The sequence below is a fragment of the Dasypus novemcinctus genome, chromosome 9 (assembly GCF_030445035.2).
Source record: "Dasypus novemcinctus isolate mDasNov1 chromosome 9, mDasNov1.1.hap2, whole genome shotgun sequence".
NCBI classification, from domain to species: Eukaryota; Metazoa; Chordata; class Mammalia; order Cingulata; family Dasypodidae; genus Dasypus; species Dasypus novemcinctus.
This window is the reverse complement of record NC_080681.1, coordinates 32,272,398-32,288,900: the sequence shown is the minus strand read 5'-3', so window position 1 is coordinate 32,288,900 and position 16,503 is coordinate 32,272,398. Positions and strand designations below refer to the sequence as shown.

The 16,503-nt window shown below is 44.1% G+C and overlaps 1 protein-coding gene across 1 annotated transcript in view; it reads right to left on the bottom strand.

The window, feature by feature from the left end:
* Positions 1-16,503, bottom strand: part of BCAR3 (BCAR3 adaptor protein, NSP family member) — a 122,377-nt gene that overhangs the window by 79,980 nt on the left and 25,894 nt on the right. Inside the window, exon 3 of the mRNA XM_058303159.2 lies at positions 4,764-4,803. Coding sequence (XP_058159142.1) covers positions 4,764-4,803 — 40 coding nt within the window. The remainder of the gene's footprint in view (positions 1-4,763; positions 4,804-16,503) is intronic.

The following is a 16,503-nucleotide window of genomic DNA, read 5'->3' as shown; positions in this document are numbered from 1 at the left end:
ATGTGCTTGCCTACTCTTGGCTAATTTGAAAAAACTCTCGGCCCAGATTTTTTTTCTGTTTTCCCATTTATCTTTCTTGAGGACACTTTATTCTAAATTGAAAAATCTATAATAAACATTTCTTCTAAAAGAAAAATCACCTAGCTCTGCCCTAGCCAATCACTTCCTCCTTCAAAACTACACTTTTAAACCAACCCCAGAAAAGAGACTCTTCATCAAATGATTATAAGAAGACTTGTGTGTTAAAGGGAAGATAGGTATAAAGGGGAAGTAGATAAGAAATAATATAAATTTATAAAATTGGGGGAGGGACAATTCAAAGGGAGACAGCTCCTGAAACTTAAAGAAGTAGCCACTGGAAAAAATAAAGAGAATGATAGTGAATAAAAGTAGGTTTCATAGGTTCAAGAAGTGATTATAAAAATGAAAGCATAATAGATCACAAAAGCAAATGTAGGGGTATTTGGGGATAAACAACTAATTTCTTGAGGTAAAGCAACCGGTGGACAATTATTATATCATGCCCTTGAGCTTCATGTTGTATCCGAGGCACAACATGAAATGCTACCCTTGTTCCAATCAATGTGGCAATTTTATGAGCAAGAATTACAGGATAATTAAGAACCCCATATAAAAAAAACAAAAAACAAACCCCGTACTACTTGCTAAAACACCTTGCCCTCCAGCCTACCACAGGCATAGTGAACTTGAAAATGTTGAGTCAAAAGGGACATTAGACCACCCACCTGGTTTTCTAGTTTTGGGGAAGGTGGAACGTGGAGAGAGAGAGGATGGATTCCAAGGTCACACAGTGAATTAAAACCAGGCAGGATGTGTCACTTGGAGTATCCTGTTGGAAAGCTATCTGGAAAGGGTAACACACTGTGCTAATATCATTTGTTAATATTTTAGCATGGTTATTTTATCAGGTGTTCTAAGCAGTTACCTGACCCAGGTCTAAGAAACTAGACATGAAGTAAAGGCATTTCAGTGGGGGTAAAAATTACAGCACAACCAAATGGGAGCTGTAAGCAGGAAGATTAGCCCAGAAGAAAGATAAATTCTACTTCAAAATACCATCTATGGCTCCTGCCTTTAAAGGTGAGTTCCTCCTATTAAAAATAATAATAATAAAAAAAGTTTTATCTGGAATCAAGTATGCTAGGTACGCAGAGGAAAATTCCAGAGCCGTACACCACTAACCAAGGTGACTAAAGACATGATAAACAGCAGGAGAAAGGGAGAAACAAGGTACAAGTTTCTGCTTTCCAATCTGGAAGAAACGGTTTCTTTCAGAAACAATGAAGGAAAATCAATTTATTCAATTACAGACGAGTACCTTATGTTTATTCAAAACAGTAAAAACTAGACATCAACCATGCTTTGAAACACTATGGGGGGAAAAATTGTGGGATGGGAGGGGAGAGCTAGAAAAACAAAGAAAAAGTAGAAAAAGATAAAAGCAAAATCCCCCTTCTAATGAGAATGATAGAGACCCAAACAGTGAAGAACGAGATTCCAAACTCCCCAGGCTACTCTTAGATCTGCTCTAATTTTCCTATTGCAGCAAACATCACATTCAGCCTTCAGGGCTTGGGTGCTGCAGAGACCCCACCGGGAGGCAAGCTGGCAGGAGAAGTTAAAAGGAATGCCAAGGAACCCTGGGGCTTCACAGCCAACACCAGATTTCCCTTTATTCCACACACAGAAGAACTACTCCGTAGCTAAGCAACCGCGAAACTGGTCCTCTTTCACACCGTAGGAATTCAGGAATCGGCTGCAATACAAACTGCGCTGAGTGCTGCAGCCACAGAATACAAACTGGACGGAACTGAATTTTGTGCCATTCCCTATCCAGCCCTCTCCTTCCCCAGCCCTGCATTCCCATCTCCCCTCTAGTTACAGGACTCAGCCCTGGGCTGAGGGAGGCAGGAGGCGTTGCCCCACCTGAGCACCAGGTGAAGCCAGTTCTAGTCTCAACCGCGGAGGAGAGCTGCGTCCAAAGCAGCAGGAGGGGAGCCTGGCCTGGGGCTGGACCAAACCCTGTAGGCCACACTAGGTGCCTCTACCGCTGGGAGACTCGGATCAGACAACTTTCCTTCTGGGGTCACAGGGCATCCCTAAAAATTTGGCTTTTTTTTTTTTTTTTTACATTAGAGAAGTTTGTAGGTTCACAGAAAAACCATGCAGAATATACAGCACTCCCATATACCCCTCCTCTTGTTAACATTTAGTATTAGTTACAATTAATGAAAGACTATTATTATAATGGTACTGTTAACTATAAAACTTGGCATCTTGACCCTTCTCTTTTAGGCTGGTAAATCTGACTACCAGAAGGGCCCCTCAGACGTGACAGCTTCACACAGTTTCTAATTTTCTTCAGGCCCAGGAGGCATTCAGTGGGCAAAGGAAGTGGAGGGAAGAGAAAACTCAGTCAGGAGGCCCAGACGGCATCCCACTTTATCCAGAGCTCTCACACCTCCGCCTGACTATCTCTGGCCACCCTCCAGTCACGGAAGCACCAGATTTACCAGGTCTTCACAGCACGCCTCATCAGCCAGGCTCCAGAAACCAGCTCAACCTAAGAAGTGCTGCAACAGACCCAAGCTGGTCCGTGGAGGCTGGCCCCTGGGTCCACAGGGACCGCAGGGCAAAGGCCTCCTATGGCCTTTGAAAGCTTTAGTGCCCATAGGGGCAAATGAAAATACCCCCCAGTTGCCAAAAACACCCCAAGCCATCCCTCCAAACCAAAAGCAAAGTTTTACTATCATCTAAGCTAATCACATCTCATTCATGAATTTATCAGTCATTGTAAATTTTTTTTTTAAGATTTATTTCTCTCCCCTTCCCTCCCCCACCCCAGTTGTCTGTTCTCTGTGTCCATTTGCTGCGTGTTCTTCTTTTTGTCCACTTCTGTCATTGTCAGGGGCATGGGAATCTGTGTTTCTTTTTGTTGCGTCATCTTGTTGTATCAGCTCTCCGTGTGTGTGGTGCCATTCCTGGGCAGGCTGTACCTTCTTTCGCGCTGGGCGGCTCTCCTTACGGGGCGCACTCCTTGCGCGTGGGGCTCCCCTACGCGAGGGACACCCCTGCATGGCACGGCACTCCTCACGCGCATCAGCACTGCGCATGGACCAGCTCTACACAGGTCAAGGAGGCCCGGGGTTTGAACCGCGGACCTCCCATGTGGCAGGCAGACACCCTATCCACTGGGTCAAGTCCGCTTCCCCGGTCATTGTAAATTGAATCTACTGATTAAGATGAGAAATGAAGTTATGGCGGCTCCACTTTGTTGAGACTTTCCTTGCCTTCCCCTAGTGAGACTGTATGGAGCTGAGCTCTACTGGTTCCTAGGGTACTCTTTTTCAAGAACGTGTTGAGAGAAGCGGACTTGACCCAATGGATAGGGCATCCGCCTACCACACGGAAGGTTCGCAGTTCAAACCCTGGGCCTCCTTGACCCGTGTGGAGCTGGCCCATGTGCAGTGCTGATGCGTGCAAGGAGTGCCCTGCCACACAGGGGTGTCCCTCGCGTAGGAGAGCCCCATGAGCAAGGCGTACACCCCGTAAGGAGAGCCACCCAGCGCGAAAGAAAGCGCAGCCTGCCCAAGAATGGCGCCACACGCACGGAGAGCTGACACAACAAGATGACGCAACAAAAAGAAACACAGATTCCTGGTGCCTCTGGTAAGGATAGAAGTGGTCACAGAAGAACACACAGCGAATGGACAGAGAGAGCAGACAACTGGGGGGGAGGGGAAAGGGGAGAGAAATAAATAAAAAATAAATCTTAAAAAAAAAAAGAACGTGTTGAGGTGTTCTGAAAATTACCCTTTCTTCCTCATCAGTCTGGATCTGGTCTGAGCTTTATAAATGGTGTGTGTGCATCCCTCTAATCTAAAGAGGAAGGAAATGCCAAAAAGCTGGGAGAAGACATAGCTCCTCTAGGTAATCTGAACCTGGAATTCCGCCCTTGGAAACATGAGGGCAGGAGGTGGCGCCTTAAATCACGGCATGAAACTGCATGCCATGATTTCTCCTAGAAATGTATAATCAAGTTTGGCATAAATCCAAGAAACTAAGTGTGACAAAGCAGAGGTCTCCCTTCTGTTGGAGGTGACCAGATTTAATTAGTTTTCAAACAATACACAGACATACTAAGAAATGAGGGGGCAGAGGGAAGAAATGAAAAGCATCTTTTCTCTCTACGCTCAGATGGAAAACATTATTCAGAAGCATTGAATGTAAGCCCCATTGGAAAGTAACAATTATTGTTACTTTTTTGTTCCAGCAGTCCGCTGAAGGTAAACACAGGCCCATGAGTCCTCATGTACTATTCCAAAATCCAAACACTCTGAAAACAGAATAAAACAAAACAGAACAAAAAACAACTCATTTGGCAACAAAACTAAGCCAACCTTACCTGGTGGCAAAACTGACCCCCTCTATGGGGTGCTGGCCCCAAATCCTTTGGGGAGTGTTGCATATGCTATGCAGTATATTATCTTTCTTTAAAAATTCTGAATTGTTAAACACATCTGGCCCCAACGGTTTCAGATATGGGACCAAGATTGCAGACCTATAATAGGTGATGTAGTACCAGAGGTCTGAGAAGAGCCAATTTACCTCACCATTGTTTCAGACACCCCAGCCAGCTTCCCACAGGAGCAAGACGGTAGCATTATTTGGCAACAATGATGTCTGATACAGGAAATTTATTACACAGGCTCATGACTACATGTGAAATCCTCAGTTCCTACCTTCACATATTCCAGAGCTGGGTCCAGAAGATGCTGATCCCTGAAAAGAAAAAACGCACATATGAGAGCAATTAGGAACAAGGCTTTCCTGGGTTCACTGAAGTGCGTCCAGCATTATCTCACCCTTACTCATTCTGTGAAGCTGGGCCCCCACCTCTGAGGCAATACCTACAGCAGACAGACAGGGAAGGTAGAATAGACACAAATTCCTTTCATAGGGTGTGTGTTGGGGTTGGGAGGTGGGGGGCATGCGGGAGATGCTGCCACAGCCTCAGTCTATAAGTTTCACAAGCCTTCCCGTCAAATTTTGCAACCAAATGTTAAGACTATTTTTATGTGGCGATTCTTGGTTTGCTCAAACACAAAAACTAGCCTAAATGTCTAAAGTGAAGAGCTCCGAGAAGGACAGAGGGTGGGAACAGGGCAGGAGGGGCTGCCCCAGTACACACCATCTCAGTCGGTCCCTACTCTGCCCCCCGCCGGCAGCTGTGTCACGCCCACTTTGACAGCAAGAAAACGGAGGCTCAGGTGGACAGACAGCTTCCCAGGTCACCAGGGGTGACAGAAGTGCGAAACAACAGTTCTGGCCAGTGAGAAGCAAAACAGAGTCTTTCTGTTTTATTTTTGTTTTTGTAGGAGGCACTGGGAACTGAACTCAGGACTTCCCATGTGGGAAGCAGGCGCTCAATGGCTTGAGCCACATCCACTCCCTGCCTGTTCCTTTTTCTTCTCTTTTCTTTTCTTTTGAGTGCCGGGGCCAGGGATTCACCCCGGTCTCTTATGCAGAAGCCAGCACTCAGCCACAGAGCCACATCAGCTCCCCTGAGTTGGTTTTCTCGTTTGTTTGCTTGTTGTTTGTTCCTTTGTTTTTAGGAGGCACTGGAAACCAAACCAGGGACCTCCCATGTGGGAAGCAGGCGCTCACCCACTTGAGCTGCATCCACTCCGCCAGCTCTGCTTTCTAAACCAAGCTTCCTCTCTTTAAGGCCAGCTCTATTACCCACCCACTCCTGGTGTAAACCTGAGCAATCCATCCTGATCTTCTTTGGTGCCTTAGTGGTTTTTTTCCCTCCCCATCTAGAGTCTACTCTGATGTCTATCATAATAATATGTTAGCATTAATTACACAATGAAAAGTAACAGCAATGGATGGCATTGAGGAGGGTGACATTTCAGAAAGTGATAAGTGGATCTGATTAAGGTGTGGCGAAAAGAGAGGCTAGGGAGATTTGAGAAGCTAAGTTTTTGGTACTTAAAGGATTATAAGTGAGGTGCTCCCCCCACTCCCAACAGAGAAAGTGGACATATACATATATATATGTCTTCAGAGATTTAAACCTCAAAAAAACAACACATCCATGCAGAGAAATGCAATCATCTTTAAGAGACAGGCTTCAATGCTTGCAAAGGCTAACCTGTCCCCTGAAGGAAGGTCTTAGCATGTCTACTGAAAGAGGGAGGAGCAGAGAAAGCAGCAGTCTCCAGATGGGAGGCTCAACACTCAGGCTGGTGGGCCTGGATGCTTTCCTGGCAGTGGAGAGAGCCGGGAGAGCAAGGTCCAGGCAGCTCCGCCCCACAGCCCAGGAAAACGACCATCCTGTGGTGCAATCAGAGCCAAACCACCAGGCCATGCTCGGATGGACGTGGCTGTGCAGGCTGGGGTCCAGGAGCTCTCCATGTGACTAGATTAAGTTTTGTTTTGTTTTGTTTTGAAGGAGGTACTAGGGATGAACCCGGGACCTTGTACACGGGAAGGCACTCAAACCACTGAGCTATACCTGCTCCCTAGGTTAAGCTTCGAAATGAGTCCTTTTGTAGAGCCAAAGGGTTGGAGAAAAGCTAAAGCTCACATTTCTTGGATGCATTCCTACCAAAGAAGAGTATCAGGCCTTCGAAACCTTAAAACCGGGGACACTGTTTGCCTTCAAGCTGGTGTACATTTCATCAGCTAAACTGATGTCTGACTTAATAGAAGACAGCCAGATTCTCGTGTCCACTTCAGTATTCAATATGTTGTGATATTTTTGGTTGAAATAAATGAAAAAAAAAAAAATCCATTCTCACACAGATATGTAATTGGAAAATGGGTAGAGATTTTAATAGACTTTTCAGATAACTGTGGATCTTTTTTGATACTACACCAAAATTCAACATGTGTTATGCTTCTTAACGGTTAGGTGCAATAAAAAATCTGAACTCGTACCAATGAACTTTTCTTACTCAGTTGCATTACAATCCAATGGTCTACCCTGCACTTCAAATGGATCTTTTATCCAAGTGTTATTCTGTGACACTAAAAAATACTGGCTCACTCAGTTATGTAGATCTTCCAAATTTTGAACCATTTCATCATAAGATATCAAAAGATCACATTTGTTAATACTACCACTAGTCCTATCAGGAAAGTTATAAAATATTGGGAATTGTCAAGCTCATAGTGAAAGACATAAGTTTTCCAAAATTCTAATTTTTGCTTAAAAGCACGAATTTTTTCATTGGCAACAAACACCATCAAGTATCCTCCTTGAAGTAACAAGCCTTACTTCATTTGTTTTTGATAAAATATCTGTGGAATATCAGGACTGAATAACCAGTTGAGTCGTCAGTTGTTCTTTCAAGCCCAAATAACATACCATGAAAAAAGAGGCCAGTTCAGGTTGCAATTTAAGCAAATGCATAAGATTTTTTCTTCCCACACGATCTTACTTCAATATTCAGCAGAAGGATTTTATACCTACCTCCCATTTCATCACACAAAGTATTAAAAAAATGTATATTCAAGGGTTGAGAGTTAATTAACTTTTCTTTTACTGCTTCAAAGACATTCTTAAGTAAAATTAACTTTTTATTTTTAACTGCGGAATGTAGGGGCACCAGCAATTTTATCTGCCATTTTGTTTTTGAACCACTGGTGTAAATGTCAACTCAATGAAAAAGGCAAATAATTATCTTTGTATTATTGTGAAAATAGGTTAGAATCTACAGATATCCTGACAGGGTGTTGTATTCCAGGGATCCTTGGAACAGACTTTGGAAATTACTCTTCCAAATAAACAGACTTACACTGGCTGCAGGCTCAACTCTTTTTATGAAGAGTAGTGCAATCAAAGGACTTTTGAGATCCCTTTTCCCATAGTGTCAGTCATTTGCTTTGTTTCTCCCTGATTATCAGTCTACACCCTACATTACTAGTTTACTACACTGGGATATGATATTTTACACACTTATGCTTGCCCTTAATCCTTCAAAATCCTGCTCTCTCCACTACCAGGAAAACATCCAAGCCCACTGGTGTGAGCATTTATCATTTCCTCACCACCTTGAACTTGTTCTTTCTCTACTTTCATCTATCGTAATAACACTTTCAATACCTTGGCACATGTCACACAATAGCTATCACCCCCAACAGGGCTTGCGATGTTCTGACGACTCCTTAATACCAAGCACAAACTCAGCAAACACTGTGGAAGGAAGCACTGTAATAGCTAAGACCAAACAATACTAAACCCTCTGATGGAATGGCCGCTATTAAAAAGACAGAGAACTACAAGGGTTGGAGAGGATGTGGGGAGACAGGAACACTTATTCACTGTTGGTGGGAATGCAGAACGGTATAGCCACCGTGGATGACTGTTGGGCAGTTCCTAAGGAAGTTGAATATAGACTTGCCACATGACCCTGCAATACCACTACTGGGTATATACACCCAGAAGAACCGAGAGCAGTGACATGAACAGACATCTGCATACCGATGGTCACGGCAACATTATTCACGAGGGCCAAAAGTTGGAAAAAACTGAGGTGCCCATCAACAGACGAATGGATAAACAAACTGTGATCTATTCACACAATGGGATATTATGCAGCTGTAAGAAGAAATGAAGTCGTAAAGCATCTGACAACATTGACGAACCTGCGGGACATTATGTTGAGCGAAGTAAGCCAGGCGCAAAAGGACAAATACTGTATGATTGCATTACTATGAACCAAATTTATTGTGTAACATACTGTATGATTCAAAAAATATTTATAGGTATCCAGTACATTTAATTGAGAAATGTATGTTTTTTATTCAACTGTTTTTTCTTTTTAGTTTTTGATTGTTTAGATTTTCAATTATTAAATGTACAAAATAAAGTTAGAAAAAACAACCCAACCCTCTGGTGGAGCCTGACAGCTTTGTCCTTCTTACGGCATCCCTGAAATAAAAGTACCTAGGCTAAATGCTTTGACAGTTCTAATTCTGAACTAATAAGCTGGCATTCTATTTAAACACAAAGAAGGACCTCAAACGAATGTACTTTAAAATTTATAATCTAAAAGAAAAAAAGAGGAGAGAAAATTTAAAAATTATAATCTACATTTGACTAGTACCATGGCAAAACAATGAAATCCACCTTCTCTTTCAGTTGTGATGAATTTATCAGTTTCATATATTTCTAGAGTTGTACTGCCCAATATAATAGCCACTAGCCACATGTACCATTTAAATGAAAACTTAAAAAAATTTAAAATTCTGTTCCTAAGCAGCGATGGTCATATTTTAAGTGCTCAATAGCTACATAAAGCTAATGGCTACCATAATTGACAATGCAGCTGTAGACCATTTTCATCATTGCAAAAAGTTCTATTGGACAGTAATGTTCCAGAAAAAATACTTCTTCTAAATAGCATTTTGCTTCAAAATAAATCCTCACTGTCCTAATCTTGGTCATGATTTAGTGACTAAAGTGCAAAGGAGATGTGACGTGCTCTCAACTATAAGGTATCCTCAAACAACGGCACCAGGGACCAGAGGCAGGCTTAGGTTCCTTCATGCCATTTTCTCAAATCTTCCTTTTCTCACTTGAAAATCTGAAATATTAGGGTACTAGCGGACTATTTCTGTACGTGAAAAGTAACACAGCCCATTCAGACATTATTGAGAATTAGAAAAATGATTCAAATCATTTAAAACTAACACAAAAAGTCACCCCAATGTGGCTCAAGTGATAAGGCCTCCATCTACCATAAGGGAGGACCCGGGTTCAATCCCTAGGGCCCCCTGGTGAAAAAGAAGAGAAACTGCGTCTGCGCAGCGAGCCAGTGCTCACGTGGTGAGCCGAGTGCTTGTGCGGCGAGCCAAGGGCCCATGTGGGTGCCTGTGCAAGCCGAGTGCTCATGTGGTGAGCCAAGTGCCCACACGAGTGCCCGTGCACTGAACTGAGTGCCCACGTGGTGAGCCAGTGCCCGCGCAAGTGAGTCACGCAGCAAGATGATGACGCAGCAAAAGACAGACAAAGGGGAGAGTCAAGGTGAAGCGCAGCAGAGACCAGGAACTGAGGTGGCACAATTGACAGGGAAGCTCTCTCCACATCAGAGGTCCCCAGGATCGAATCCCAGTGAATCCTAGAGGAGAAAGACGAGAAGAGAAGACAAAAAGAGAAATAGATACAGAAGATCCCACAGTGAATGGACACAGACAGCAAAAACAGCAGGGCGAGGGAGGGGGAAAGGAAGAAAATAAAATAAACAGTTGATGTTTAAAAAAAAAAAAGTCACCCAAGCCGTTCAATTGAAATATCTTCTGTGAAAGTAAAGGTTTTGAGGCTGGGTTTTCAGGTCTGTTTTGGTGGGAGACATGGTGAGGTGGAGGAGGGAGATGCTGTGCACAATTAAATGGTTAGAAAATAATCTCTCTTCCAAAGCTACTACTGGCAAGCAGAGGCTGCACATTAAAGAATGAAAAGGGGTGCTTTCAATGAGGCTCAAATCATTAAAAACAGACCCCGGGGGTGGGGTGGGATGGTGTGGTATGGGGCATTTTTGGGACAGTGGATTTGTCCTGCATGACATTACAGTGACAGATAAGGCCATTATATTTTATCATAACCTACAGAATTGAGCGGGACAGAGTATAAGCTATAATGTAAACTGTAGTCCATGGTTAGCAGCGATGCATCAATATGTGTTCATCAATTGTAACAAATGTGCCACAGGAATGAGGGATGTTGTTGATGTGGGTAAGTGTGGGAGGGGGAGGGAGGGGGGCATATGGGAATGCTTTATATTTCTTATGTAACATCCACGTAACCTAAAGCTCCTTTAAAAAAAATTTAATTAAAAAAAACCACAACAGACCCCTTGAAAACTGAGAGGGTCTTAAATGGAGATGAGGATAATATGAAAAATAAAAACTACAACAGGGAACCGGACTTGGCCCAATGGATAGGGCGTCCGCCTACCACATGGGAGGTCCACGGTTCAAACCCCGGGCCTCCTTGACCCATGTGGAGCCGGCCCACATGCAGTCCTGATGGAGTGCTGAGCCACGCAGGGGTGTCCCCCACATAGGGGAGCCCCACGTGCAAGGAATGCGCCCCATAAGGAGAGCCACCCAGCACGAAAGAAAGCGCAGCCTGCCCAGGAATGGTGCCACACACACGGAGAGCTGACACAACAAGATGATGCAACAAAAAGAAACACAGATTTCTTGTGCCGCTGGTAAGGATAGAGGTGGTCACAGAAGAACACACAGAGAATGGACACAGAGAGCAGACAACTGGGGAGGGAGGGGCAAAGGGGAGAGAAATAAATAAAAAATAAATCTTTAAAACAAAAACTGAAACAAACCATTTTCCATTGATTGGCTAAAGAGGCTTGAGGTCTGTTTTGTTACCTACCTCCCCCTTCTCCTCTCTGCCTTTAACCACCACCAGTGAGTGCTTAAGATTTCTGTCTGATTTGTGATTACAACTTCCCAATTATAGCAGTACTTTCAGTGCCTGATAGCAGAGCTGAAGGACCCGCTTGTGGGAAACCCCAAATTACTCAAGGAGCTTCATTTTCCTCTCTTCGCTAAGTCAGCCATCACTCCAGCTGATTGTGCCTCTCTTGGCCAGTGGGTCTCAGATTCCACCTCCTCCAGGAAGCTTTCCGTAACTCACCCACCCCTGGCCTCGGGCCACCCTGGTCTGCACCACTCTTGCCCCTTGTCCCTTCCCCTGATTGGACCTAATGTCCCAAAAAGACTACATGCCCTGGAGGGCAGAGAATTGGTCTTAAACACCTTGTCTCCCAAACTCCTGCCTCAAGGAACCAGAAAGGAAAGCTTAAAGAAGAGAAGAAAAATGCAATAAAAAGAGTGTTATACTTTAAGGTTGGGGTGAGAAGACTAAGAACAGAAGCAGCCAAGTGCCACAGGCCAAGGGCCATGGCTAAGGGCAGACCCGGGCCCAGCACCTCCAGGTTTCCATCTGTGCAGTAGCAGAGGACCAAAGAGGAGTGGAGGGGGCGGGGGCATCCTAGGACAGCCAGGCTCCTGCGGTGGAGGGCAGGGAGCGCCCAGGCGCCGTGAGCTGAGGCCACCTCCAAAGGGGATGCTGCCAACAGCAGCCAGTGCTGACCCGACCCACCACCGAGGGGCCTGGTCAGTTATCCACCCCCTTCCCACGAGAGCCTGAGTGGTTTAGCCGAAAAGAATTACCTCAGCAAGGCAGCAGTTTTCAGGTATATTTCCAGAGAAAGGGAAAGAGGAATGTTAAAGTTTTCAAAAGGTGAAAGGAAAGGATTTTACAACTCATAAATGTGGTGAAAAGGGCAAATCCTAGGCGAAATTCTAAAAAGACTTTGCTAAAGTGGTGCCACGTTGAGCATCTAAGCACAGGGAGTTAATGGCACAAATCAGAACTGCACTTGCTCTTGTGATATGACAAACAGACTGGTCTGAGAAATGCTGTAAATAAGTTATATCAGAATTTCAGCCAGGAATTTGAGAAAGTCATGATATCTCTATGCCCAAACAACTTAAGAAACCCAAGATATTTAGTAAGGTGGATTAGTATCCAACTGAACAACCAGCAACTTCCCTGCTCACCCCCCCAAATAAGAAAAGAAACCACAGGTTACCTATGGGTTTACAGAAGGAGTCCAGCCTAGCCCCCTCCTATGCATACTATTATAATGACTTAGATGAGACCCTTGTTAGCACAGTGATCAAAGTCAGATGAAGAAAATCCAAAGGGCTAATGTGTTCAAATACTACCACTAGCAAGTTCACTCTGTGAACCCAGACACGGTCTACAGTGTGAACTCAGCCTCTCTGTGCCTTAGTTTTGCCATCTATAAATGGGGATAAAAATGTGAAGCCTGAATGAATTAATTCATCGAAATATTTAAAACCATACCTGGCACACAATAAGCACTATTAGGGCATATATTAAGTGTTGTGTGTGTGTTAAATGGCATTAATTTCATCCTCCTTCCCCCCAAAGTAGTTTAGTTGATGGACAAATTCTAACTGGATGAAATGGAATAGAGCTAGAATTTTAACTTTCAATTTAAAAAAACCCCACTTGTGCAAGCAGAAGATGTAAAAAACACTTAGGAACTTCAGTTGCCCAAGTTGAATAATAAACAGCAGGGCGTGGTTATCAAAGATGCTAGGGGATCTTGGGCTGCATGATAGAAAATTAAAACCCAGAATAAAAGGAGGTGAGAGCCACTCTACCCCACATTTGTTAGAGCACATCTGGAATACTCACTTTCATTCTGAAAGTAAATAAAACAGAAATAAATGGAACAGTGGCACATCCGAGCAGACCCAGAAAAGTGGCAACCACTGGGGCCTCAAAATCACCTAACATGGGGAAGAATGGAAAGGAAGAGAAAATTTAGTCTGAGAAGAGCGGACTTGAGGAGAAAGTGGACACGGAATGCTTGGCAGCTAACAAGAGTTTCTATGTGGAAGAAAGATTTGACTTATTCTGTGTAGGTCAGGGGGCAGGAATTAGGATTTATGGGGAAGGATGATTTTAAACTCACCTAAGGATGTGCTTTCTAACAACTAATAACACCTTAAAATAGGATAAGAATAAAGAATATTTTTAATTTCTTAATATTTTAAATTTACATTAAAAATATTTTTAAAAATGGCCTTGAAGTATGGTCAACTCCCACTACACGATGGCTAGGATAGTGTAAAAAGCTGAGATGTGAGAGGTAGAGACTGCCTCTTTTTCTTTCTTTTTTTTTTTAAACAACATTTATTTAGCACTTCATGTGTGCTAAAGCAGCTTACACAAATTGGAAGATTCGATACTGGTGACCCTGTGAAGGAGGTGATATCATCTCCAACTTACACATGCCAAACATACAGAGGACACCCAGCTAAGAAGAGAAGCGGCTGGGATGAGAGCCAGAGCCTCCCAGCAAGCCACCCGGAGTTTTCCGAGGAGACACTTGGCACTTCCCACAGGGTTATTCTGCTTAGCCTCATCTAAAAGGCCTTGAGAGCAGAGAAAAGGATAAAACTGAAGTCCCCTCTTGAGCTGCCCCCATGTGAACTCTGCCAGGCCTGCTAAGGGAGCCCTGCAGTCCCAGTTACAAGAGCAAAGGGGGAACCCAAGCTTTCTCAAATTCCAGTCTCAGCACTGCAAGGGGGTCCCCTAGCTTAGCCTCATATTCTCCTCACCTTTTTTTAAAGAGGCAGGGGAAGGAATATAGGGAGAACATCCTAAAACCAAGTGTTACAAATCCAAAAGCTTTAAAACTCACTGCCTCGAGCCAAATTAAAATTATATTTAAATGCAGAAGTCCTTATTTCTCTTCCTTGCTAACTAGAAAGAAGACATTCCCAATGCACAAACTTCCCTCTGGGCGGGCTAGAAAACAGCAGTTGGCCCTGTAGTCCCAGCCTCTAATTTGAAATAGAATATCCAATTATTCATACCAGACTGTGCAGCAAACAATCCTTGAACCACAAATTTATATTCTCAAAGAGAGATCACTAGAGAACAAACAGGGGAACTTGGCAATAGAAATGAAAAGTTCTTTTTAAAATAATTTTAGGGGCTTCTGCCAATTATGAATCCCCCTCCTTGTGAGCCCACGATGCTGTGAGCATCCCTACTTACAACTGGAGGGTCTGGCAGGAACCCTCCGCCTCTTTGGTCAGGCACGCTGCCCCCGCCTCAAAACAGTCAACAACTGCATGAAGGTAGCAGGGCAACACCAGACTCTCACATTATTTTGTTTTTAAGTTTTAAGTAAAATCCCCATGTCTACTTGAGCTGAATCATTCTTTCCAGCATCCTACTTTCTTAAGCTCAGACTGAGAGGTGTTCAGTTGAGAGTCACGGAAATGGAATATTTACTATTTAAGTTTGTTTCTCATCAGTAACTAGATTCATAATTTCCTCCCTTTCAAAAGGACACTTGATCTCTAAGTGTTTGCTATTTTGAGTGAGAGTTCTCCATGTTGGAGATAGAAGCAAAACTTCTCTCAAACAGACTTTCTTTTCTAAGTGACTGGAATATAGATGAGGAAGGAAGCAATCTGATTTGTCTTAAATTAGAGAATGTTTTAAGTAATGAATGCTTACTTCTTTAAATATTATAGAATAAATTAAGGCCAAGTAAGTGTCCTTTGGATATAAAATAAAAAAGAAATCATGTGTAATAAGGCCATTATTTCATGCAATGAAGAAATGGAGAACTAGATCCAACTATTCCACACTAAGTAGGATAAAGGTTCCCCTTTAACTAGGCACACTAGCAATTTGCAGAGTTGGCATATCTTTGCACACGTAGCACAGTGTTTGTACTGATTCACTGAACTGGTATTTATTTATACGCGTATCTTTCCCTCTAGACGGCGAGGTCACAGAGCAATGACCATGTCCACTTTGTCCTCAGCATCGCCCACTGTCCTTGTAATCATCCACAAAACATCAAGTATCCACAACCTGCCACTGTGGTAGGCAAGACCTGAAGACCAAGTCCCTGCTCCCAAAGAGGTGGCAGGCAAAACGGGAAAACAGATCAACAGACCCAACACGGTCAAACCAGGGAGAGGGTGTCAGTGGGAGAGAACGACCGTGGAGGAGCCTTTCAGGCCCCATTTGAGCTAAGATGTGAGAGCTCAGTTAGGTCTTGCCTGGTGAAGAAGGCTGGGAGTAGGTGGTGATGAGAAATGCTGAAGTCTACGAGAGAAGCATGAGACGTCAGGGTACATCTGGGGAAGCGCAAGCTCTTCCGGAGGTGTGGTCCAGCCCCCAGGGCGCTCTGCGCACAGCAACCGGAGAGATCATCTCACTCAGATCAAGTCCTCACAGAATCCCCTAACAGCTCCCATCTCCTCAGAACAAAACCCCGAAGTCCTCACTGTGGCCGCCAAGGCGCCTGCGGACACCGTCCCAGCCAGCTCCCCTGCTCGCTGCGGTAGGCACAACTCTGAAGACTCCTGTCCCCTGTTATTCATCAAACAGTAATGCAGGCACTGCTGCAAAGGGAGTGTGCAGTGTAATGAAATACCACGTCTGCTGACATTCACATCTGGAGATGACGGGGTGGGAGTGGGGGCACATCCTGCTGCTGGTGTGGTATTACGAAGAGTGCTGGGTGAGGGAGTGCAGAACGGCCCCTGACCAACAGCCAGGAAAAAGGGATCTCGGTCCTCCAACCTCAAGGAACTGAAACTGCCACCAACTTGAACGAGTTTGGAACAGTCTTCCCCACAGCCCCAGATAAGAATGCAGCTGGCAGATACCTTAAGGGTAAAACCCCAGACAGAGAATCCAGTTACACCATGGCAGAACTATGGAAACCATGAGGTAATAAATGGATGTTGTTTTCAGCCACTAAGTTTTTGGTTTTTTGTTTTTAAGAGGTACCGGGGATCGAACCTGGGACCTCGTACATGGGAAGCAGGAGCTCAACCACTTGAAGTACATCTACTCCCCTGTGGTAATTTCTTACACAG